The sequence below is a fragment of the Hyperolius riggenbachi genome, chromosome 4 (assembly GCF_040937935.1).
Source record: "Hyperolius riggenbachi isolate aHypRig1 chromosome 4, aHypRig1.pri, whole genome shotgun sequence".
NCBI classification, from domain to species: Eukaryota; Metazoa; Chordata; class Amphibia; order Anura; family Hyperoliidae; genus Hyperolius; species Hyperolius riggenbachi.
This window is the reverse complement of record NC_090649.1, coordinates 394,182,732-394,205,212: the sequence shown is the minus strand read 5'-3', so window position 1 is coordinate 394,205,212 and position 22,481 is coordinate 394,182,732. Positions and strand designations below refer to the sequence as shown.

Genomic DNA, 22,481 nt, shown 5'->3' with positions numbered 1-22,481 from the left:
ACAAGGAAACTAAACAAGCAGAATGACACTAGAAGCTGCAAACCTTATAAAAAATACTGTTGTTGTGTCACTTTCCTGGCTGTGCAGTGTAGTCAGGGTGGTGTAAACTGTAAAATGGCATAGGCAAATACTACAAGTAAAACAAGGTTCATCCTTAAAGTAAAAGCTACTGTGTTTATTGGCCAGGCAAGGTATTAGGTATTTTTTTCTGTGTCGTGTCATCTGTCAGGTTTTAACCTCTGCTTTCCTTGCACCACTTGTCACGTGGCTGCAGAACACCAGTAACTGTTTGTTCAGCAGCATTAACAGGAACTCCCATCTGCTGCTTAAAATAGTTTTTCAGCTCCATGCAATTCAAAAAGTACCAAAAAGTAGAGTTGAGTTTTATCCAGGAGAATACATAGAAGAAAGAGTGACTTGAATAAGGGTCTATAAGACTTAAAGTCAATGGGAACTGCTTGAAAAAACAAAAGATGAATTACCTCCATAATGCGTACGCACGAGCGCCCTCTCTCTGCGTGTGCACAGTATGGAGCTGTCTGTCTTCGGGAGGACTCGGCTCCCGAAGACTTCTGAAGTCCCCCACGTCAGGGAATTTGAACGGAGAAGTTGCGGCCTGAACCAGAGCACCGGGAGAGGTGCTACAGGAACCAGAGACTTGCCTCTCCCTAGGTAAGTGTCTGCCTTTTGTTTTTTTCAAGCGGTTCCCATTGGCTTTAACAAATAAATACAATGTTTCCTTAAAGCAGGCTTAAACTCTGTTTGTAAGAGAAATTATTAAAAAATGAATTCTACATTGATTAGAATGTATATAAATCAGTGCCCGCCCCCAACCCCAATAATTGTGACACAGTCAGGAGAATTTTTAGTAGGTTTTTTCAGCAGTTTTTTTTTTTTTTTTTGGGGGGGGGGGGGGGGGGGGCTTGCAATTGTGTTTTTCATGCAGAAGTATTGATTCTGGTGAAATTAAGATGGCCATACAGCAGATTCGACCATCAGATAGATTTCTGTCAGATGCCTGTCAAGTCGCATCTGACAGGAATCTATCTGATGTGTGCCACACACTAGTAACAGATATCCAATAGAATCAATCTAAAGGGGCCCATACACCTAACGATTTTCCCGCCGATATACAGCAGATTCGATCACTGTGATCAAATCTGCTGTGAAATCATTGCGCAAACGCTGACCGAATGATCGATTTCCTGCTGAAATCGATTCACAATCTGTTTGCAGTAAAGGCAGCCATACGATCCCTCTCTGATCAGATTTGATCAGAGAGGGATCTGTCTGTTGGTCGATCTGATGGCAAATTGACCAGTGTATGGCCACCTTAAATGCATTACTGGACCATTAGATCCAATGCAACTCTATAGTCCAGTGTTGGCGAACCTATGGCACACGTGCCAGACCCGGCACGCATAGCCAAATCTGCTGGCACGCCATCGCTGCTGCGCTATGTCCTGTTCATTGCATGAACTGGCCGCGGCGTCTACTAGACGCCGCTCCAGTTCATAGCCCGCAGCCCCGCTTCAGCTTGCATAGTCCTCCAGCAGGCAGAGCAGGGCTACGGGAAGATGGTGTCCGAAGCCCTGTACTGGAGACTATTTGTGTCTGCAGTACAGGGCTTTGGGCACCCTCTTCCCGTAGCCCTGCTATTCCATTCAGTGCAGGAGATATGCAGGAGCAAAATGGTCTAGGGGAGCTTTGCGCCAGAAGCCGGCCGAGAGAGGAGACTTCTGTCAGGTGAGTAAGTTCCTTTTTTTGCAGGTGAAATGTTGCCCACTGCTTTTGTTTTCTGGTGAAATGTTGCCCACTGCATTTGTTTTCTGCTGAAATGTTGCCCACATTGCATTTATTTTCTGCTGAAATGTTGCCCACTGCCTTTGTTTTCTGGTGAAATGCTGCCTACTGCGTTTGTTTTCTGCTGAAATGTTGCCCACTGCGATTATTTTGTGCTGAAATGTTGCCCACTGCATTTGTTTTCTGCTGAAATGTTGCCCACTGCATTTTTTTCTGGTGAAATGTTGCCCACTGCGTTTGTTTTTTGGTGAAATGTTGCCCACTGATTTTTTTAAACGACGGGTCGTTTGGACGTCGCTTCGTTCGGTCGTCCGGATGTCAAATCGGGCGTGTGTACAGGCGTATCGCTCAAAACCAGTCTTATCAGCTGAACAACGGACTGTACACACGCCCGATTTGACGTCCGGACGACTGAACGACAGGACGTCCAAACGACCCGTCGTTTAAAAAAATCTGATGTGTGTATGGGCCTTTAAAGACAGGACATAAGCTTAGTGAATTGAGGCAATTGTCCTGCTATTTGCTACGACACTTAACCTCTTCATCACTGAGTGGTTTTTTCCCTTTAGGACCCGAGCAATTTTTACTTTTCAGTGCTTCTCCATTTCATTCGCCAATAACTTTATCACTACTAATCACAACAAAATTGTCTTTACCTTTTTTTTTTCGCCACTTATTAGGCTTTCTTTGGGTGCTACAGTATGCTAAGAATTATTTTATTCTAAATGCATTTTACCAGAAATAAAAAGAAAAAAAGTGGAGTAAATTTATTATTTCTTATTTTTCGGCCATTATAGTTTTTTAAAATAAAACATGCTACTGTAATTAAAACCCACCTATTTTAGTTGCCCATTTGTCCCAGTTATTACAACATTTAAAACATTTCCCTAGTATAATTTATAGCGACAATATTTTATTTAGAAATAAAGGTGTACTTTTTCTGTTTTGTGTCCGTCACTAATTACAAGCACATATTTGCAAAGATAACAGTAATATACCCTCATGACATACATATTAAAACGTTTAGTGCCTAAGGTAACTATCTATTTTTTTTTAAATGTCATTTTCATTTTTGTGTGTGTATATGTATGTCCACAATCAGTACGAGAGGCTCCTTCTCTGGACAGCTTTAAAAAAAGGCTAAAAACTCACCTCTTTTCCCGAGCCTTTGAGACTGCATAATGCAGGGTCACAGCGCTTTGAGTCCCCAGGGAGAAAAGCGCTATATAAATATTATTGTTATTGTTATTGTTGATATATATATATATATATATATATATATATATATATATACATACACACACCTTTTATTTTGGTAACTATGGAGGAGTGGGGGAGGTAGGTGGTTAATTTGAATGGTGTATGTATGTATTTTTCCTGTTAGTGAGTACTGTTTGTATGCTAACAGGAAGTAACGCGAGTATGTGTTACTTTCTTTTTATCAACAGCCATGGCATCTCATTGATGCCAGTGTAGGGAATAGAAGACGAGTATCTACGTCCCTGGAATGGGACATAGGACATAGCAGGGCATAGGGCATAGATATACTGTTGCAAACTTGGCTAATGTGTATGGTGGCCACACACAATACAATAAAAGTATCCGATTTTACGGCAAATCAATAAAAACAATTGGTTGTACAAAAAATTTCAACTTTTTTTATTTTCTCAAGAAATCTGATCAGGGGTGGTAAATTTTTCTGATCAATTTATAGGAAAATTGAATGGTGTAGGGTAGATTGCCAATTTCTTAATGCATAGACCCATGCAATTTTTTCTGAGTTTTTAAAAATTGAAAAAAAGTGAACACGTGTGTGATACATTGGCCAGATTTTTCAGATGTTACAATCAATCAGAAAAATTGATTGTGATACTTGGATTGATAATACATTTAAAAACATTGTATGGTCTGTGGCTACCGTAAAGCAGGAAATTGATCGGGAATCGGCCTGCTGTGTACGGGCAGCCGACAGACCTCTTTTTAATCAGATTTGATTAGAGAGTGATTTGTCTCTTGGTCAAATCTGCCCATCATCACTAGATGTATGGCTGCCTTAAGAATACAATCTATCTTTTTGGTCAATTCTGTAATTGAACGCATTGTGATGTTTTATCTTAGTTACAACATTGAATTTTTCATGATGTCACAGTTATGCGATAGAAAGTGCCAATGATGTAAGATGCATCATTTGTATACATACATTTATATCTCTCCTAGGCAGGGCTCAATCCCCTCCTCCACCTAGATTCTTAATTAAAACATTGTAGTAAATTGTGTAGCCATTAAAATTTACAGCTTACCTATTACACATCTTGTTATGACTGAATGATGTCTTCTTCTTATTCATGCAGGCAATGTACATGTTCTACGCTCTCGCTATAGTCTGTGATGACTTCTTTGTCCCGTCCTTGGAGAAGATTTGTGAGGCAAGTATGACCTTTGACTGTTGTGAGTTGTTTATCATAGGAGAGACATTTTTTTAGACATTTTAAGTACGTCTTTGAAAAAGATGAGGAGTAGCAAAGGTGCAGGCTACATGAGAAGGTCTCTTGTGAAACATTCTTCCAACTGTGTCATTAGAAGTAATTGTTCTATCAAAGTTTAACACGCACTAGTTGGTAACAAAGGCTCATATTTTGTATATGATAGGTACACTCAATGCAATTATCTGACAGATTATGTGTCAGATCAATTATTTCCAACAGGTCTGATCTGAATTCCAATCAATTTTTCAAACGATTTTTCATAGAAGTGAACAGAAAATCGATTGTGAATCAGATCAGACATGTTGGAAATAATCAATCTGACAGTAAATCTGTTAGAAAATTGCATTGTGTGTACCTAGCATTACTGTGGGTACACAACAAGTAGGTAATGTGCAATACACCAGAAACGCATGCATTACTTAGGTGTTATCACAATGCACACAACATCAGTTGCGTAAATACCAGTAGTGAAAATCTGACAGGCTTTAGATTAGTTCATCTCCTTGAACTGAGTACTTGCCATTCACTAAATGTTTTTGAAAATAAAGAGAACCCTAGGAATCCTCCATGAGTAGTTGAACTAATTTTAAACCTGTCAGATCTGTCTTTTTACTACCTACTGTAAGTAACAATGACATAGGAATGTATAATGCATTGTACTCTGGGCCAAATGTAGGTCTTTATATGAATGTATTTTACAATTTTTCACGGTAGTGCTCCTTTCAACTATTGAGTTTCTAATATGTTCCCTGCATTCAGAAGGGCTTCTCAGCCACACAGGAATTTGATGTTATGCTCATTCCTACTGTAGAGAATCTGCCATTTAGAGCTCTGGGTTCTTAAAGAGACTATAAAGTCAAAACTAAAGATGTTATGCATGCGGTTCTTCTAAAAAAGATATACCGAGGGACTAAGCACTGGAAGTGGGCACTCAGGGGGACTCTGAGGGTGAGTTACACTTCATACACTACTGAAGTCAGTATAGCTTGTTAGAAGATCCAAATGCATAACATCTTTAGTTTTGACTACATAGTCTCTTTAAAGTAAACCTCCAGACTAAAAATCTACTCAGCAGCACTGGAAAGGCTTGGTGTTTCTTTAACAGTTTCACAGCATCAGAAATTTGTTTTTCTTACCCAAGCTTCATTTTTAGCTGCACAGAAGAAAACTGCCCGAGCATTTTAACCCTGATGCTGTGCAAAGCATGATGGGATTTCTGATGTTGTTGTTCTCCTTCTGCTGTTTGGCACAAATTTGTTTTTTGTTTTTTTATTTTGAATTTGAGATTTGAAACCTAGCGCACGCAGCTGGGAGAGGTGATCAGGACACAGGGCAGTTGGTACTGTGTGTCATACTCCCTGTCACCTCCTTTCAACCAAAAAGATGGCTGACCCGTGAAAAAGACTGCTGCCGCCATGAAATCACAAACATTTGCCTGTTATTTTAAAACAGGGTGGGTAAGAGATTATATTACCTATCTATTTAATTAACATAACTAATGAAACTTAATGACAGTATGTTTGTGTAAGATGAAGTTCCCCTTTAACCTTTGCAGACAGAAAAAAGGAACACAGGCTAGTTCTAAGTAGGACTGGGACTGTACATATATATGCTTTTCTCATCATATAACATATCACTGCAGGGTCCCTTTAATCAGGGGCGTTACGCCATACACTGGTTGATTTGCCATTAGATCGACCAACTGACAGATCCCTATCTGATCGAATCTGATCAGAGAGGGATCGTATGGCTGCCTTTACTGCAAACAGATTGTAAATCGATTTCAGGCTGAAACCGATCACAATCTGTTGAGCTGCTCCTGCCGCCCCCCCCCCCCCCATATACATTACCTGAAGCTGGCTCCGGGTTCTCTTATCCGCGCAGCAACGTATCCCAGCATCCCGCACCGCATCCCAGCGTACACTGTGTCAGAAAGTTCAAATAGAGCGCCGTGACACAGGAAGTTAATGTACGCTGGGATGGAGCAGGAACAGAGCAGTGCAGCGTGGAGAAGATGCCCGGGAGCCAGCGTCAGGTAATGTATACCTGTATCGGATCGGCCGCGCTAGCGCCGCGCTCCCTACCCGCGGGCGATCAACGGTAATTTCCCGCACGGCGCAATCGACAGACCGATCCGATTTCGGGATGGATTGGCGGGTGCGTTTAGCGCGAACGATTGGCAGCAGATTCGATCCCAGTGATCGAATCTGCTGTCGAATGGCGGCAAATCGGGCCAGTGTATGGCCAGCTTATGCATTTCTTCAATTTTGTGTATTGAGAGTGTTGTTTTTATTGTCCAACGTATATAATTTATTGATACATGCATACAATATATTTATGTATAGAAAAATAAAAAATATTAATAAAGAATAACTTAAAGTAAACCTTAAGCTTAAAAAAAAAAACCTTTCATACTTACCTAAGTTGGGGGAAGCCCCTGGTTGCTCCAGAGACTGTGACCCCTCTGTTGCCAGCTGAGACCCTCTTCCTCTTCATGGCTGTGCTTCCCTACATGTACGAGTGCAGCTGCACTGCACAGATGCATGGGCGGCTGTGCTTTCGCTGTATGACAGAGCCATGTGTACATTGAGAAAAAAGCCATGAGCGGCTCCTTATTACTATGCAGGCGGGGCTGTACTGTGCATCTGTGCAGTGCAGCTGCACTCATACACCAGGGGAGCGGGCTATGAGCAATCTTTGGCTTTGATGTCAGACATTGCAGAAGGGATCAGGGGAACAGCGGGGCTTTGGAAAACCGGTAAAGCCTGTGGACCATCCATTGGCTTCCTCCTACTGAGGTAAGTATCTAACTTTTTTGCTTGGGACTTCAGATTTACCTTTAAATTATTATTGAGTGAGAATAAATCTGTTAATCTAGTGCAAAACTGGATAGCTGGTAGCTTGGTCTCCAGTGTGTAATGGTAACAAAGTTCTGTGTCCACCAGTGTGCTGCTTAACCCATTTCGTACCCTTGCTATGCATATCTACGTCCCTGAAATCTTCACTTGCGGACCAGGGGCTTAGATATGCATCGATGTTTATTTACCTTGCCGATGGCTGATCGCCTCTGTTGCCATCCCACCAGTCCGTGATCGGTGAATAAGAACATGTGTTCCCAAAGCCGATCAAAATGCATGTAATGAATAAACACTGGCATCAACAAAATGCCTGTATATATTCATAAAGTGAAAGTAAAAAAACACTTACACAGCACTACCTGGGTACTGTTCACAGTACACAGAGATAATGTGTGGGGATATCTTGTGTACAAAAAGTAAAAATACACCCACATACACAAAAAATATATTAAAAATAAATACATTATTAAATAAATTAACCCTTTCACCACCCACCCCATAGTTACCAAAGTAAAAACATGACATCTTTTAAAAACATAAAACATAAATAGTTGTCTTAGAGACCTTTTTTTAATATGAATGTCATGAGGGTATATTACTGTTATTTTTGCAAATAAAGGCTGCTAATTAATGATATATTATAAAGAAACACAAACTTGAAAAAATACACCTTTATTTCTAAATAAAATATTGTCACCATACATTGTTCTAGCAACACCATTTAAATATTGTAATAACCAGGACAAGCGGGCAAATAACGTGTGGATTTTATATACAGTAGCACTTTTTATTTTTAAACCATAATGTCTAATTTTTCTTCTTACTCTGTTTAAAACCCATAGGAAATTAAATAATTCTTAGCAAAAAATACCATCCAAAGAACCCCTAGTTTGTACCGCAGAAAAACAATATCTAGATAATTTCGGTGTTATAAGTAGACATAAAGTTATTGTCAAATGAACGGGAGGAGCGTGATGTAAAAACTGCTGTGGTTTTTAAGGGGAATTAACCTGTGTTTAAGAAGTGGTTAATGTGTACATTTCCATTTAGTATAATGTGTCTCTTTATTTGTGTCTGCAGAGGCTGCAGCTTAGTGAAGATGTGGCTGGAGCTACCTTTATGGCTGCCGGCAGTTCTGCACCAGAACTCTTTACATCTGTGATAGGTATGATGTCATCTGACTTTAGTGTTTGGCTGTACCAATCATGTCAAGTAACCGGATTATGCTCCATGTTAGGCTCAGTTCACACTGTAATGCAAAACAGACATTTCTTTGGCCATATTGTTGAGTCGCAAAGCTGACAGTCGATAAATCCTATGTTTACATTTGTTAGTCTGCAGCGCATCCATTGCATCTGTTGCGGTAAGCAGAATGCTAAAATCTGACCTGCAAAGAAAGAGAATGTGTTTCCCATAGCAAGCTTTTGGGAAAGATACACATCTTCTCTGGACCACCAGAGCTGACACTGCACTGTGCTCTCCGGTTAGCCTTTGGAGATAATGCTCAGATGTGAATCGAGCCTTAACCATTCTGCATCACACATAATTCATGTCCACTCAGATATCTCATTTAATGTCTTGGAGAAGTAGTGCAAAAGTTAAACTATACAAAGTTCTGAATGTTCTGTCTATCCCCTAAGGTGCTAATTTTAATAAAACTGAGATGGATCCCAGTCATTTTTAGTGCAACAGTAGAGTCTTGCATTAACATTTTAGTGTGTCTTTTTAAGTTTTACAGATTTTAGTCATGGCAACAAATATGAGTACACTCCTAAGTGAAGAATGTCAAACTCCTGCCCAACGTGTCAATACTTTGCATGCCCACCATTATGTTCTAGCACTGCCTTAACTCTCTTGGACATGGACTTCACTAGAGCTACACAGGCTGCCCCCAGACTCCTCTTACACTCCTCCATGAGGACATCACAATGCTGGTGGATGTTAGAGATCTGGGTCCATATGCAAGTAACTTTTTTTTTCTGAGTTTTCTCCTAAGTGATATTTTCACACTTGTTAATAAAATGTCTTTTAAATTACCAACAAGCAAGAAAGTACTTTTACGCCTAGTTTTCAGTAATTTTTAAATTGCAAAGGACTGAAGAGTTATTCTAAATAGAATATGAAAAGTTATCTCCTAGGAGAAAATGTTAATTGCATATGGCCCTCCTCCACCTTCTGTTTGTGGATGCCCACAGAAGCTCAATAGGGTTTAGGGCTGGAGACATCCTTGGCCAGTCCAGCAATTTTACCCTCAGGTTTTTGTAGCAAGGCATTGGTTATCCTGCAGATGTATTTGGGGTCGTTATGTTGGAACACTGCCCTGCAGTCCAGTTTTTCACAGTACATGTTGGCCTTCATCCTCAATGAACTGCATTCATGCAGCCCCAAACTATAACACTCCCACCACCATGCTTGACTGTAGGCAAGACACTTTTGTCTTTGTACACCTCACCTGGTTGCTGCCACACATGCTTGATACCACTTGAACCAAATAAGATTATCTTGGCCTCATCAGAATACAGCACATGGTTCCAGTAATCCATGTCCTTAAGCTGATTGTCTTCCGAAAACTGTTTTTTGGGATGACATTCATGCAGACTAATTTGATGCAGTGTGCGAGTGTGCAGCGTATGGTCTGAGCACTAACAGGCTGACCCCCCACCCACACTAGGGCTGCACGATTTTAGGTAAAAATTGAAATTGCGATTTTTCTCTCAAAAATTGCGATTTCGATTTTTTTCACTATTTTTTTCAAATCGAGCTTTGTCACTAAATTCACTATGCCCCCAGTATAGTTTAGCCAGATATTGCGGGCGGACGATTGCTTTAAGAGAAACTCCGACCAAGAATTGATCTTTATCCCATTCAGTAGCTGATACCCCATCACAAATGGATCATCAGGGGACTCTATATGGCTGATATTGTGGTGAAACCCCTCCCACAAGAACAAGAAAAGTACGTACAGTACAGGCAGTTTCCTGTCTGTGAACCTTGCTGCATTGTGGAAAATAGCTGTTACAGCTGTTTCCAACTGCCAAAAACCATGCAGCAGCTACATCACCTGTCAGCAGTAAAACCATGCAGCAGCTACATCACCTGTCAGCAGTGTTCACTGGAGTTCCCTTTTAAGAGCCGGGCAGCGGGGGGCGGTTCATGTGAGGGCAGCGGGGGGCGGTTCACGTGAAGACGATATAGTTATCGTCACTATCTGCAGTTTTCTGAGTGCCCGCCCGCTGCCTGCCCTGCATGCTTGTCTGGCCCGCCTACCGCTGTGCGCCGATTGGCCAGAGCCGCCAGAAGCAGTGAATATGCATTATTGTTAATGAGCAGGGGGCGGGTCCACTCGAGTGAGCGGCACACACAGCTTTACCAATCGCTGGATAGCGATGGAATAACGGAAGCGGTAGGCGGAGCTGTACAGAGCGGACAGCTGGTTGTGTCTACGCTTGGTTTTTGTACGCTTGTATCTGGCCCCGCTGTGCGCGGATTGGCCAGAAGCAGTGAATATGCATTAGTGTTAATGAGCGGGGGCGGATCCACTCTGCTCGCTCGAGTGGATCCCCCCCCCGCTTATTAACACTAATGCATATTCACTGCTTCTGGCCAATCGCGCACAGCTGGGCCAGATACAAGCGTACAAAAACCAAGCGTACACAACCAGCTGTCCGCTCGGTACAGCTCCGCCTACCGCTTCCGTCATTACATCTCTGTCCAGCAATTGGTAAAGCTATCTGTGTGTGCCCAGCCACTCGCGCAGATCCACCTCCCGCTCATTAACACTACTGCATATTCACTGCTCTGGCCAATCCGCGCACAGCGGGGCCAGATACAAGCATACAGACAGCGGGGAAAAAAACGAGGATACTGATGATCACTAGATCGTCTTGTCACAAACCGTGGTTTCGGTTTTAAACCGAAAAACCGTGCAGCCCTACCCCCACACCCTATCAACCTCTGCAGCACTTATACATTCATTTGCAAAAGACAACCTCTGGATATGAAGCTGAGCATGTGCACTCAACTTCTTTGGTCAACCATGGTAAAGTCGTTCTGAGGGAAACCTGTCCAGTTAAACTGCTGTATGATCTTGTCCACCGTGCAGCAGCTCAATTTAAGGGTGCTGGCAATCTTCTTAAAGCTTAGGCCATCTTTATGTAGAGCAACAATTCTTTAAGATCCTCAGGGGTTCTCTGCCCTGAGGCCAGCATAAGAGAGTGTGAGAGCGATAACACCAAATTTAACACACCTTCACCCCATTCACACCCCTTCCATGACCCCTGGGATGGAAAATGTCTAATTGAGCAGAGGAGATATTTTGTTGCCAGCATCTTAGACATTAATAGCTGTGTGTCCAGTTAACTTGTTGGGACAGCACATTTAAGGTATGTACACACATCCAATAATGTGCAAGACGAATACCACGGCATGACTAACCCCACCAAAAAACAATTACACAACTTCTATTTTCGGCACTCCAACCAACTGAATGACCAACTCCTTAACATCCTGCGTCTGCAAGCGAAACGATGGATTGAACGGCATGGTCCAATTCAAAGCAAATACATTGTTTAAACAATGTTGTACACACGTGGCTATCTGCATGATATCAGCCCAACAGTTATGTGAGTTGGTCTGCCGGATGGATAGGGCAAACTGTCTGTTATCAGCCAGTTGTCTAGTCATTTGCCACAAGTACACACGTCTGATTGTCCTCCAACAGACCAAAATCAGACAACAATCAGGGAGTTTAGTTGAGCGTGTGTAGTGGTTCTGAAACTGTTATACAAGCTGTACACTGACTACTTTACATTATATCAAAGTATCATATCTTCAGGGTTGTCCCATGAAAAAATATAATTAAATATTTACAAAAATGTGACAGGTGTACTCATTTTTGGGAGATTGTATTGTATTATTTTGTTTTTTATGTAATTGGCACACTTTACTAGACAAGGAATGACAAAGGCCATGTTGCCCTCAGTCTTTATTATTGCCATTCGGGAATAGACAGCAATTTCCCAATGATGTGTTTTTGCTAATCTCTTTTTTCCATTCCTGATGTTGACTTTTCACGGGCTTTGTAAAAACATAAAGAGCTGTAGAGACGGTTGAAGCCACTAAAGGGTCTCGGCAAAGCACGTCTCCACTAAGTCAATCCTTACCATTCTTGCTTTAATTGGAAGTAATGATCTTCATTTACAGCCCTGGAAATAGCTTCACAAAGGCTTAAAAGAATAAATCAAAGTACAAGTTTTCAAAAAGAAAGTACGGCATTCAACAACTGAAGAAGAGCAAATTGGTCATGATTTACTAAGCTGGAGATCAATGGAGTCTCTTGCAAAATGTAAATGATCTGTCAAAGACTGTCCGAAACTTATTAACAACTCTCTGCTACTTGATGGCAAAAGTTTTGCAATCTTCACCTGGGTAATATCAGAGCATAACAAGGGTTGATGAAAGGCTAATGAACTGGCGTTTGTGTTACTGAGGTAGGATGCAGATACAATCAGCAGCAACTATTTATTATTAAATGCATACTCTGCCGTCTAGAATTGCTGACCAGGTTTCTAGCTGTGGATGTAACACAGGACTCCAGCCAAACACCTTGTAATTTATCAGTCTTTTAGAGGTCCTCACTGTGTTCTGATGTGGCCCTGGGGTAGGAGCAGCACTCCATCATTATAGCCTTATTCCCAAAAAATGTAAAATAATTATTCTGGAGATTTGTAAATAGGCTACTTAGAAACTTGAAGTTCATCAACTCAGACCTTCATATTCGAGTTATTGTATTAGGCAGTAAGTGCTAGCAATCCGCCCCTACATGTGGCGTTTGTTCATGCAGCGAATGCATCCAAGATACAGTATACAGTGTAAAACTTTCAAGTACCACCAGTGTGCCTTCACAGTAGATTGGATGCGATCGGGCTTGGCTGTTTGTGCTGGAGCCTGAATAGAGAGCAGCTACTGTGCATGCGCACACCGACGAGGAGAACTTTGGGGCTCCCAGCACTGGATCCCACTACTGAGGAGAAAGGGGGAAGCCTCCTTAGGATACAAAGGCCTCCCCTTTCCTGAGGTAAGTACCCCCCGGGGCACTTTTTTCTTACAAGGTACACTTTAAGAAAAAAAGGCATTTGGGAGGGGAAAAGTAGGAGACATTGGTGGGGAAAAAAACTACAATTAGCTTGCTAACCTACATATTGACAGTATTGGCAATCTAGAGGTAGATTGCCAATATAGGTAGCCATACAAATTCCACCCCCCCCCCCCACGCGCTTAATTATAGGTAGCCTGGCCCCACCACCTGAGAGCTAGGCAGTGACTCACCACAAAATTCGGATCCCCCCTTGCTCACTCCTTGCTGTGCTGCCCTGCGGAATAGTTCACACCTCAGAACATTGGTAAGCCAGCCGCAATGAAGAGACAGCCAGACAAGCGGTGCACAGTGACGGCGTGTATACTCCAAATGAGCAGTGATGTCACTTTCTGTATCTGCGCCATCACTGTGCACCGTTGGCCTGGCTGTCTCCTCCACACTAATCTGAGGTCTGAAGTATGCCGCAGAGAAGCACAGCAAGGAGTAAGGGAGGGGGAGCCAAACTTTGTGGAGGCAGGACAGGACCAGGACAAGTGGCAGGTGGACAAAAAAGTTGCAGGCAAATCTGGTGTCTACCACCTGGCCAACAGCAAAGTACCACCGGTGGCAAGCATACCACAGGTGCAAAGCCCTGGTCTAGAGAGATTAGCCTGTTTAATTAGGCCTTATCAACAAGTAAACAGCAAGTGTAAATTAGGGCTGTCAGGTGTGCCACTCTATGCCCTAGTTTGGGCTAATATGTAAAAACAGGAGGTTAACTCTTTTGTGCTCCTAGGACACCAGAAAGTAAATACTGCAGGGTTTTTGTAAGATTTCTGTAAGTTGTAAGAAAGAAATGTATTTCTTTAAAGGGGTTCTTTCGCAAAAAAAGTAGGCAGTTAAAAAATGTGACAGATGACAGGTTTTGGACAAGTCCATCTTTTAAGGGGGATTCTCAGGGCTTTCTTTGTTTTCAACAGCATTTCCTGAACAACAGTTTAACTGCCAAAATAGCAAGATACCAGCCGGCCTCCCTAATCACTTGCACACTATTATGTCAATTAAATTTTGCAACTGTTGTTCAGGAAATGCTGTTCAAAACAAAGAAAGCCCTGAGAATCCCCCTTAAAAAGATGGACTGGCCCAAAACCTGTCATCAGTCACATTTTTTAACTGCCTACTTTTTCCGCGAAAGAACTCCTTTAAAGGGAACCAGAGAGGAACGGGGGGGTGAAAAAAGAAAAAGATTTTATACATACCTGGGGCTTCTTCCAGCCCCATAAGCCTGAATCGCTCCCACGCCGCCATCCTCAGCTTCCTGGATCCGCCGGTACCGGGCCCGTCACTTCCGGCGGACGCGGCCAATTGTCCGCACCACAGGGGCTCCCTCCATACATGTACGCATGCGGCTGCGCAGTAAGCATCCACATGTGTATCTGTATGGGGAGAGCACCCTGTGATGCGGAGAATTGGCCGCGTCCGCCGGCCGACTTGCCGACTCGCGGCAATGACGGGACCCGGTGGCGGCGGATCCAGGCAGCGGAGGACGGCGGCGTGGGAGCGATCCGTGCGTATGGGGCTGGAGGAAGCCCCAGGTATGTATATTGCATCCTCTCTGGTTCCCTTTAAAGTTATGATGCTGTTGCTTATCTCCTTAGAGCAGAGAGGAAGCTCTCAGTTTAGGTCCGCTTCAAAAGCTGACAGAACCAACAGGTTTTGGACTAGTCCATCTCCTCACGATGGAGTCTCAGGGTTTCCCTTTTGTTTTCAAAAGCATTTGTTGAACGGCCATTGTTAAGTCTGACTGCCAAAATAGTGTGCGAGTAGGGACGCTGGCTGGTCCTATTTTGGCAGTTAGACTTGGCAACTGCCATTTAGGAAATTATTTTAAAAAACAAAAAAAAACCTTTGTTTCCCCAATGAGAAACTCGACTAGTCCAAAACATGTTGGTTCTGAAAGATTTTAACTGCTTACATTTTCACTATAGTGGTCCTTTAAAATGGTAATTTGATAACAACCGTGAAGGTCAGGATGTACTGCTGCATTGCTGAGCTTATTTCAGTAATATCTCAGACTCTCATGTGCTGTGCTGTGTTCTGACAATAAACTGCTGCATGCATCTCTGTGCTAACACTGTGCTGTCTCATTTCAATTAATACTGCAACGCAGAGCAACACACGTGCCATACATTTTTGTAAAGAGAAGTAAATGGTTGGCACTCCAAAAAATTGGTACAGACAGATCTGTAATTCATGCTGCAATTAAGATGATCCAAAATTCCAAAGCAACAAAGTACCTCTTTATCAAGAAAAAAACAGTGCAAGTTAATCTGAAAAACAACTCAGCAACAATAAATCACCATAATGCACAATAAACAAATACATTTGAAGTAGCCCAAGAAAAAGAGGGTGACCATCGTGGAGGAACACCAGTACCAAACACAGAGGTAGAGAAGGTGTGGACAAGTTTCAAAGGTGGCTAAAAGTGCTGCTATTCTGGAAAGAGAACCACTATGAAAGTTGAAGACAATAAATGGATTAGACTGGGAGCAAGATAAAAAAATAAAACGCCAACATAGGCTTTTTCCTCCACTCCCTCTCTACAGTTATCCATATAATAATTCCTTTTTTTGTATAGCGCTTTTCTCCTGTCGGACTCAAAGCGCTTGCGAGGCAGCCACTAGAGCGCACTCAGCAGGCAGTAGCAGTGTTAGTGTCTTGCCCAAAGAACTCCTTACGGAATAGGTGTTGGCTTACTGAATAGGCAGAGCCAAGATTTGAACCCAGGTCTCCTACGTCAGAGGCAGAGCCCTTAACCTCCTTGGCGGTACAATACCCGAGTGGTAGCTACATGAAACACCACTAGAGGGCGCATGTGTCCCTCTAGTCCGATCGCCGCCGGCAACAACAGCAAACAGGAGATTGCGTATAGAACGCGATCTCCTGTTTGGCTTCTCCTGTTGCCATGGCGACGATCGGAATGACGTCATGGACGTCAGCCGACGTCCTGACATCAGGCGCACCCGATCCAGCCCTTTGCGCTGCCCGACAGTGATTGGTCCGGGCTGCGCAGGGCTCTGGCGGGGGGGCCCTCTTCCGCCGCTGCGTGTGGCCGATCGCCGCGCGGCGGCACCGATCGAGCTGTACGCGTGGCTAGCAAACTGCTAGCTGCGCGTACAGCAATTTTCAGAATGAAAATCGCCCCACCAGCGCCTGAATATCCTCCGAGGCGGCTTACCCCGTGTCCAGCACGGGGTTACCGCTAAGGAGGTTAACCATTGCACTATCCAGCCACCATATCTGACACCTGTCACTGTTAGAGATAGCCAGTTTTAAATTGTGCAAATCGTGATGCAAATCTAGCCCCCAAAACACAAAATGAGGTGGCAAATCAACATTCAACACTGAGGATCTCAAGGCTTGTGTTTGCGAAATAAATAAAATAGGAAAGGAAGAAGGAAACAATTGGAAAAGGATAGTCGAAAAATGGAAGTTGAAAAATGACAGTTGGAAAATAATGGCAATTGAAAAACAACAGTTAAAATTTCGCATTTGTAAAATGACAGTTAGAAAATGGCAGTTAAAAAACAGTTGAAAAATGACAGTTCGAAAATGGCAGTTGGAAAATGACAGTTGAAAAATGGCAGTTAAAATTTGACAGTTGGAAAATGGCAGTTGGAAAATGGCAGTGGAAAATGACAGTTGGAAAATGGCAGTTAAAATTTGACAGTTTAAAAATGGCAGTTGTAAAATGGCAGTTAAAATTTGTCAGTTGAAAAATGACAGTTAGAAAATGACAGTTGCAAAATGACAGTTGGAAAATGGCAGTTAAAATTTGACAGTTGGAAAATGGCAGTTAGAAAATGGCAGTTGGAAAATGACAGTTGGAAAATGGCAGTTACAATTTGACAGTTGGAAAATGGCAGTTAAAAAACAACAGTTGAAAAAAGATAGTTAGAAAATGGCAGTTAAAAAATGGCAGTTGGTAAATGACAGTTGGAAAATGGCAGTTGGAAAATGACAGTTGAAAAATGGCAGTTGAAAAATGACAGTTGGAAAATGGCAGTTAAAATTTGACAGTTGAAAAATGGCAGTTAGAAAATGGCAGTTGGAAAATGACAGTTGGAAAATGACAGTTGGGAAATGGCAGTTGAAAAATGACAGTTGGAAAATGACAGTTAAAATTTGACAGTTGGAAAATGGCAGTTACAATTTGACAGTTGGAAAATGGCAGTTAAAAAACAACAGTTGAAAAATGATAGTTAGAAAATGGCAGTTGGAAAATGGCAGTTGGAAAATGACAGTTGAAAAATGACAGTTGAAAAATGACGTTCAACTTTTAACTGCCATTTTCCAACTGTCATTTTTTAACTGCCATTTTCCAACTGTCACATTTTAACTGCCATTTTCCAACTGTCATTTTCCAACTGCCATTTTCGAACTGTCATTTTTCAACTGTCATTTTGCAACTGCCATTTTCCAACTGTCATTTTCCAACTGTCATTTTTCAACTTCCATTTTCTAACTGTCATTTTTTAACTGTCAATTTTTAACTGCCATTTTCCAACTGTCATTTTCCAAATGCCATTTTCTAACTGCCAAATTTCAACTGCCCTTTTCTAACTGTCTTATTAAACTGTCATTTTCCAACTGACAAATTTAAACTGTTTAAAGGACCACTACAGTGAAAAAAGTGAGCAGTTGAAGGAGAAATTAAGTGAGAGGCATATTGAGGCTGCCATATTTATTTCCTTTTAAGCAATGCCAGTTACCTGGCTATCATGCTGATCCTCTGCCTTTAATATTTTTAGCCACAGCTCCTGAACAAGCATGCAGCAGATCAGGTGTTTCTGACATTATTGTCAGATCTGACAAGGTTAGCTGCATGCTTGTTTCTCGTGTGATTCCAGACACTTCTGGAGAGACATAGATCAGCAGGGCTGCCAGTCAACTCATATAGTTTAAAAGGAATTTAATATAGCAGCCGCCATATTCTTCTCACTTAAAAGGAGTTCTTTTGCATCCTAGGAATCAAACAAGCTGACACTTACCTGGGGATTCTATCGGCCCCCTGCAGCGGTAATGTCCCAAGCCGTCCTCTTCCGATGCTCCGTTCCCCGCCGCCGGTCCCAGTGTAATCACACGAGATATTACACTGCAGCTGTGCAGTTAGCTCCCGATGACGCGAGCAGGAGCTAACATTATTCGTCTGTTTAGACGAATATTACACTGGGACTAGCGGCGGGAAACGGAGCATCGTAGGAGGACGGCACGGGACATTACAGCTGCAGGGGGGCGATAGAAGCTCCAGATAAGTGTCAGCTTGTTTGATTGATTTTTAGAATCCCACAGAACCTCTTTAAAGAAGACCTAAACTCAAGCACTGCAGTCAAGGAAAACAAATACTACTGCGCATGCGCACACACGGACAAGGAGAACTTTGGGGCTCCCAGAGCTGGATCCCTTCTACTGTGGAGGAAGGGGGATACTTCTTTAGGATACAAAGGTCTCCCCGTTCCTGAGGTAAGTACCCCCGGGGCACTTTTTCCTTACAGGTACACTTTAAGAAAAGAAGAGGGCATATGGGAGGGGAAAAGTAGGAGGCACTGGTGGGGAAAACGACTACAATTAGATTGCAAGCCTACATATTGTCAGTATTGGCAATCTGTAGGTAGATTGCCAATATAGGTAGCCTTGCAAGTCCCTCTCTTTTCCCTCCCCCGCATACATATGAACTGCCCGCCGGGAGACTTGGGCGCATGATACAGCTATTGCTGGAAGCCGAATTGCAGTGTTTTAAAAGCAACTTCAGCACTGTCTTCTGATGGCGCAGAAGTTACTGACTGTGCGCCGCTATAGCCGTAATTCCTATTTCGGCCTATGATGGCGCCGGCTGCGCCCAAATCTCGTGCACTGTTATTACAGTGCTCGCCCCCTTCCCCCCCTGCATAATTATAGGTAGACTAGTCCCACCACCAGAGAGCTGAGAGCTAGGCAGTGACTTGCCACAAAGTTAGGCTCTTCCCTTGCTCACTCCTTGCTGTGCTGCCCTGCGGAATAGTTCACAACTCAGATCATTGGTAAGCCAGCCGAAAGAGAAGTGAGAGTCAGGCAAACGGCGCATGGTGACGGCGCGTATACTTCAAATACAGGAAGTGAGCAGTGATGTCCCTTTCTGTATCTGCGCCATTACTGTGCACTATTTGCCTGGCTGTCTCTTCCCCACTGATCTGAGGTCTGAAGTATGCTGCAGAGCAGCACAGCAAGGAGCGAGGGAGGAGGAGCCAAACTTTGTGGAGGCAGGACAGGACCAGGACAAGTGGCATGCGGGCAATAAAGTGGCAGGCAAACCTGGTGTTTACCACCTGGCCGACAGCAATGTACCACCGGTGGTATGTGTACCACAGGTTGAAAAGTCTTGGTTTAGAAGACGGAAGTGTTAGAAGCTTGAGAACAGCATTGAATTCATCTGAAGGGAGGCAGTGATTTAGAAGGCAGAAGTGTAAGAAGATGGAGAGCAGCATGGAATGCATCAGAAGGGATGCAGTGGTTTAGAAGGCAGAAGTGTAAGAAGCTGGAGAGCAGCATCAAATGCATCTGAAGGGTTCCAGTGGTTTAGAAGGCAGAGTTGTAAGAAGCTGGAGAGCAGCATGAATTGCATCAGAAGGGATGCAGTGGTTTAGAAGGCAGAAGTGTAAGAAGATGGAGAGCAGCATAGAATGCATCAGAAGGGAGTCAGTGGTTTAGAAGGCAGAAGTGTAAGAAGATGGAGAGCAGCATAGAATGCATCAGAAGGGAGGCAGTGGTTTAGAAGGCAGAAGTGTAAGAAGATGGAGAGCAGCATGGAATGCATTAGAAGGGAGGCAGTGGTTTAGAAGGCAGAAGTGTAAGAAGCTGGAGTGGAGAGCAGCATAGAATGCATCTGAAGGGAGGCAGTGGTTTAGAAGGCAGAAGTGTCAGAAGCTGGAGAGCAGCATGGAATGCATCAGAAGGAAGGCAGTGGTTTAGAAGGCAGAAGTGTTACAAGCTGGAGAGCAGCATGGAATGCATCGGAAAGGAAGCAGTGGTTTAGAAGGCAGAATTGTAAGAAGCTGGAGAGCAGCATGGAATGCATCAGAAGGGAGGCAGTGGTTTAGAAGGCAGAAGTGTAAGAAGATGGAAAGCAGCATGGAATGTATTAGAAGGGAGGCAGTGGTTTAGAAGGCAGAAGAGTAAGAAGCTGTAGAGCAGCATAGCATGCATTGGAAGGGAGGCAGTGGTTTCGAAGGCAGAAGTGTAAGAAGCTGTAGAGCAGCATGGAATGCATCAGAAGGGAGGCAGTGGTTTAGAAGGCAGAAGTGTAAGAAGATGGAGAGCAGCATGGAATGCATTAAAAGGGAAGCAGTGGTTTAGAAGGCAGAAGTGTAAGAAGCTGGAGAGCAGCATAGCATGCATTGGAAGGGAGGCAGTGGTTTAGAAGGCAGAAGTGTAAGAAGCTGGAGAGCAGCATGGAATGCATCAGAAGGGAGGCAGTGGTTTAGAAGGCAGAAGTGTAAGAAGCTTTAGAGCAGCATGGAATGCATCAGAAGGGAGGCAGTGGTTTCGAAGACGGAAGTGTAAGAAGCTGGAGAGCAGCATGGAATGCATCAGAAGGAAGGCAGTAGTTTAGAAGGCAGAAGTGTTACAAGCTGGAGAGCAGCATGGAATGCATCGGAAAGGAGGCAGTGGTTTAGAAGCCAGAATTGTAAGAAGCTGGAGAGCAGCATGGAATGCATCAGAAGGGAGGCAGTGGTTTAGAAGGCAGAAGTGTAAGAAGATGGAAAGCAGCATGGAATGCATCTGAAGGGAGGCAGTGGTTTAGAAGGCAGAAGTGTCAGAAGCTGGATAGCAGCATGGAATGCATCAGAAGGAAGGCAGTGGTTTAGAAGGCAGAAGTGTTACAAGCTGGAGAGCAGCATGGAATGCATCGGAAAGGAAGCAGTGGTTTAGAAGGCAGAATTGTAAGAAGCTGGAGAGCAGCATGGAATGCATCAGAAGGGAGGCAGTGGTTTAGAAGGCAGAAGCGTAAGAAGAGGGAAAGCAGCATGGAATGTATTAGAAGGGAGGCAGTGGTTTAGAAGGCAGAAGTGTAAGAAGCTGGAGAGCAGCATAGCATGCATTGGAAGGGAGGCAGTGGTTTAGAAGGCAGAAGTGTAAGAAGCTGTAGAGCAGCATGGAATGCATCAGAAGGGAGGCAGTGGTTTAGAAGGCAGAAGTGTAAGAAGATGGAGAGCAGCATGGAATGCATTAAAAGGGAAGCAGTGGTTTAGAAGGCAGAAGTGTAAGAAGCTGGAGAGCAGCATAGCATGCATTGGAAGGGAGGCAGTGGTTTAGAAGGCAGAAGTGTAAGAAGCTGGAGAGCAGCATGGAATGCATCAGAAGGGAGGCAGTGGTTTAGAAGGCAGAAGTGTAAGAAGCTTTAGAGCAGCATGGAATGCATCAGAAGGGAGGCAGTGGTTTCGAAGACGGAAGTGTAAGAAGCTGGAGAGCAGCATAGAATGCATCGGAAGGGAGGCAGTGGTTTAGAAGATGGAAGTGTAAGAAGCTGGAGAGCAGCATGGAATGCATCGGAAGGGAGGCAGTGGTTTAGAAGGCAGAAGTGTAAGAAGCTGGAGAGCAGCATGGAATGCATCAGAAGGGAGGCAGTGGTATAGAAGGTGGAAGTGTAAATGGAGAGCAGCATGGAATGCATCGGAAGGGAGGCAGTGGTTTTGAAGGCAGAAGTGTAAGAAGCTGGAGAGCAGCATGGAATGCATCAGAAGGGAGGCAGTGGTATAGAAGGTAGAAGTGTAAGAAGCTGGAGAGCAGCATTGAATGCATCAGAAGGGAGGCAGTGGTTTAGAAGGCACAAGTGTAAGAAGCTGGAGAGCAGCATGGAATGCATCGGAAGGAAGGCAGTGGTTTTGAAGGCAGAAGTGTAAGAAGCTGGAGAGCAGCATGAAATGCATCGGAACGGAGGCAGTGGTTTTGAAGGCAGAAGTGTAAGAAGCTGGAGAGCAGCATGGGAGGCAGTGGTATAGAAGGTGGAAGTGTAAGAAGCTGGAGAACAGCATGGAATGCATCAGAAGGGATGCAGTGGTTTAGAAGGCACAAGTGTAAGAAGCTGGAGAGCAGCATGGAATGCATTGGAAGGGAGGCAGTGGTTTAGAAGGCAGAAGTGTAAGAAGCTGGAGAGCAGCATGGAATGCATCAAAAGGGAGGCAGTGGTTTAGAAGACGGAAGTGTTAGAAGCTGGAGAGC

General features: G+C 43.5%; 1 protein-coding gene across 1 annotated transcript in view; it reads left to right on the top strand.

Moving 5' to 3' along the window:
* Window positions 1-22,481, top strand: part of SLC24A3 (solute carrier family 24 member 3) — a 513,374-nt gene that overhangs the window by 348,601 nt on the left and 142,292 nt on the right. The window contains exons 4-5 of the mRNA XM_068232219.1: window positions 4,155-4,229; window positions 8,228-8,312. Coding sequence (XP_068088320.1) covers window positions 4,155-4,229; window positions 8,228-8,312 — 160 coding nt within the window. The remainder of the gene's footprint in view (window positions 1-4,154; window positions 4,230-8,227; window positions 8,313-22,481) is intronic.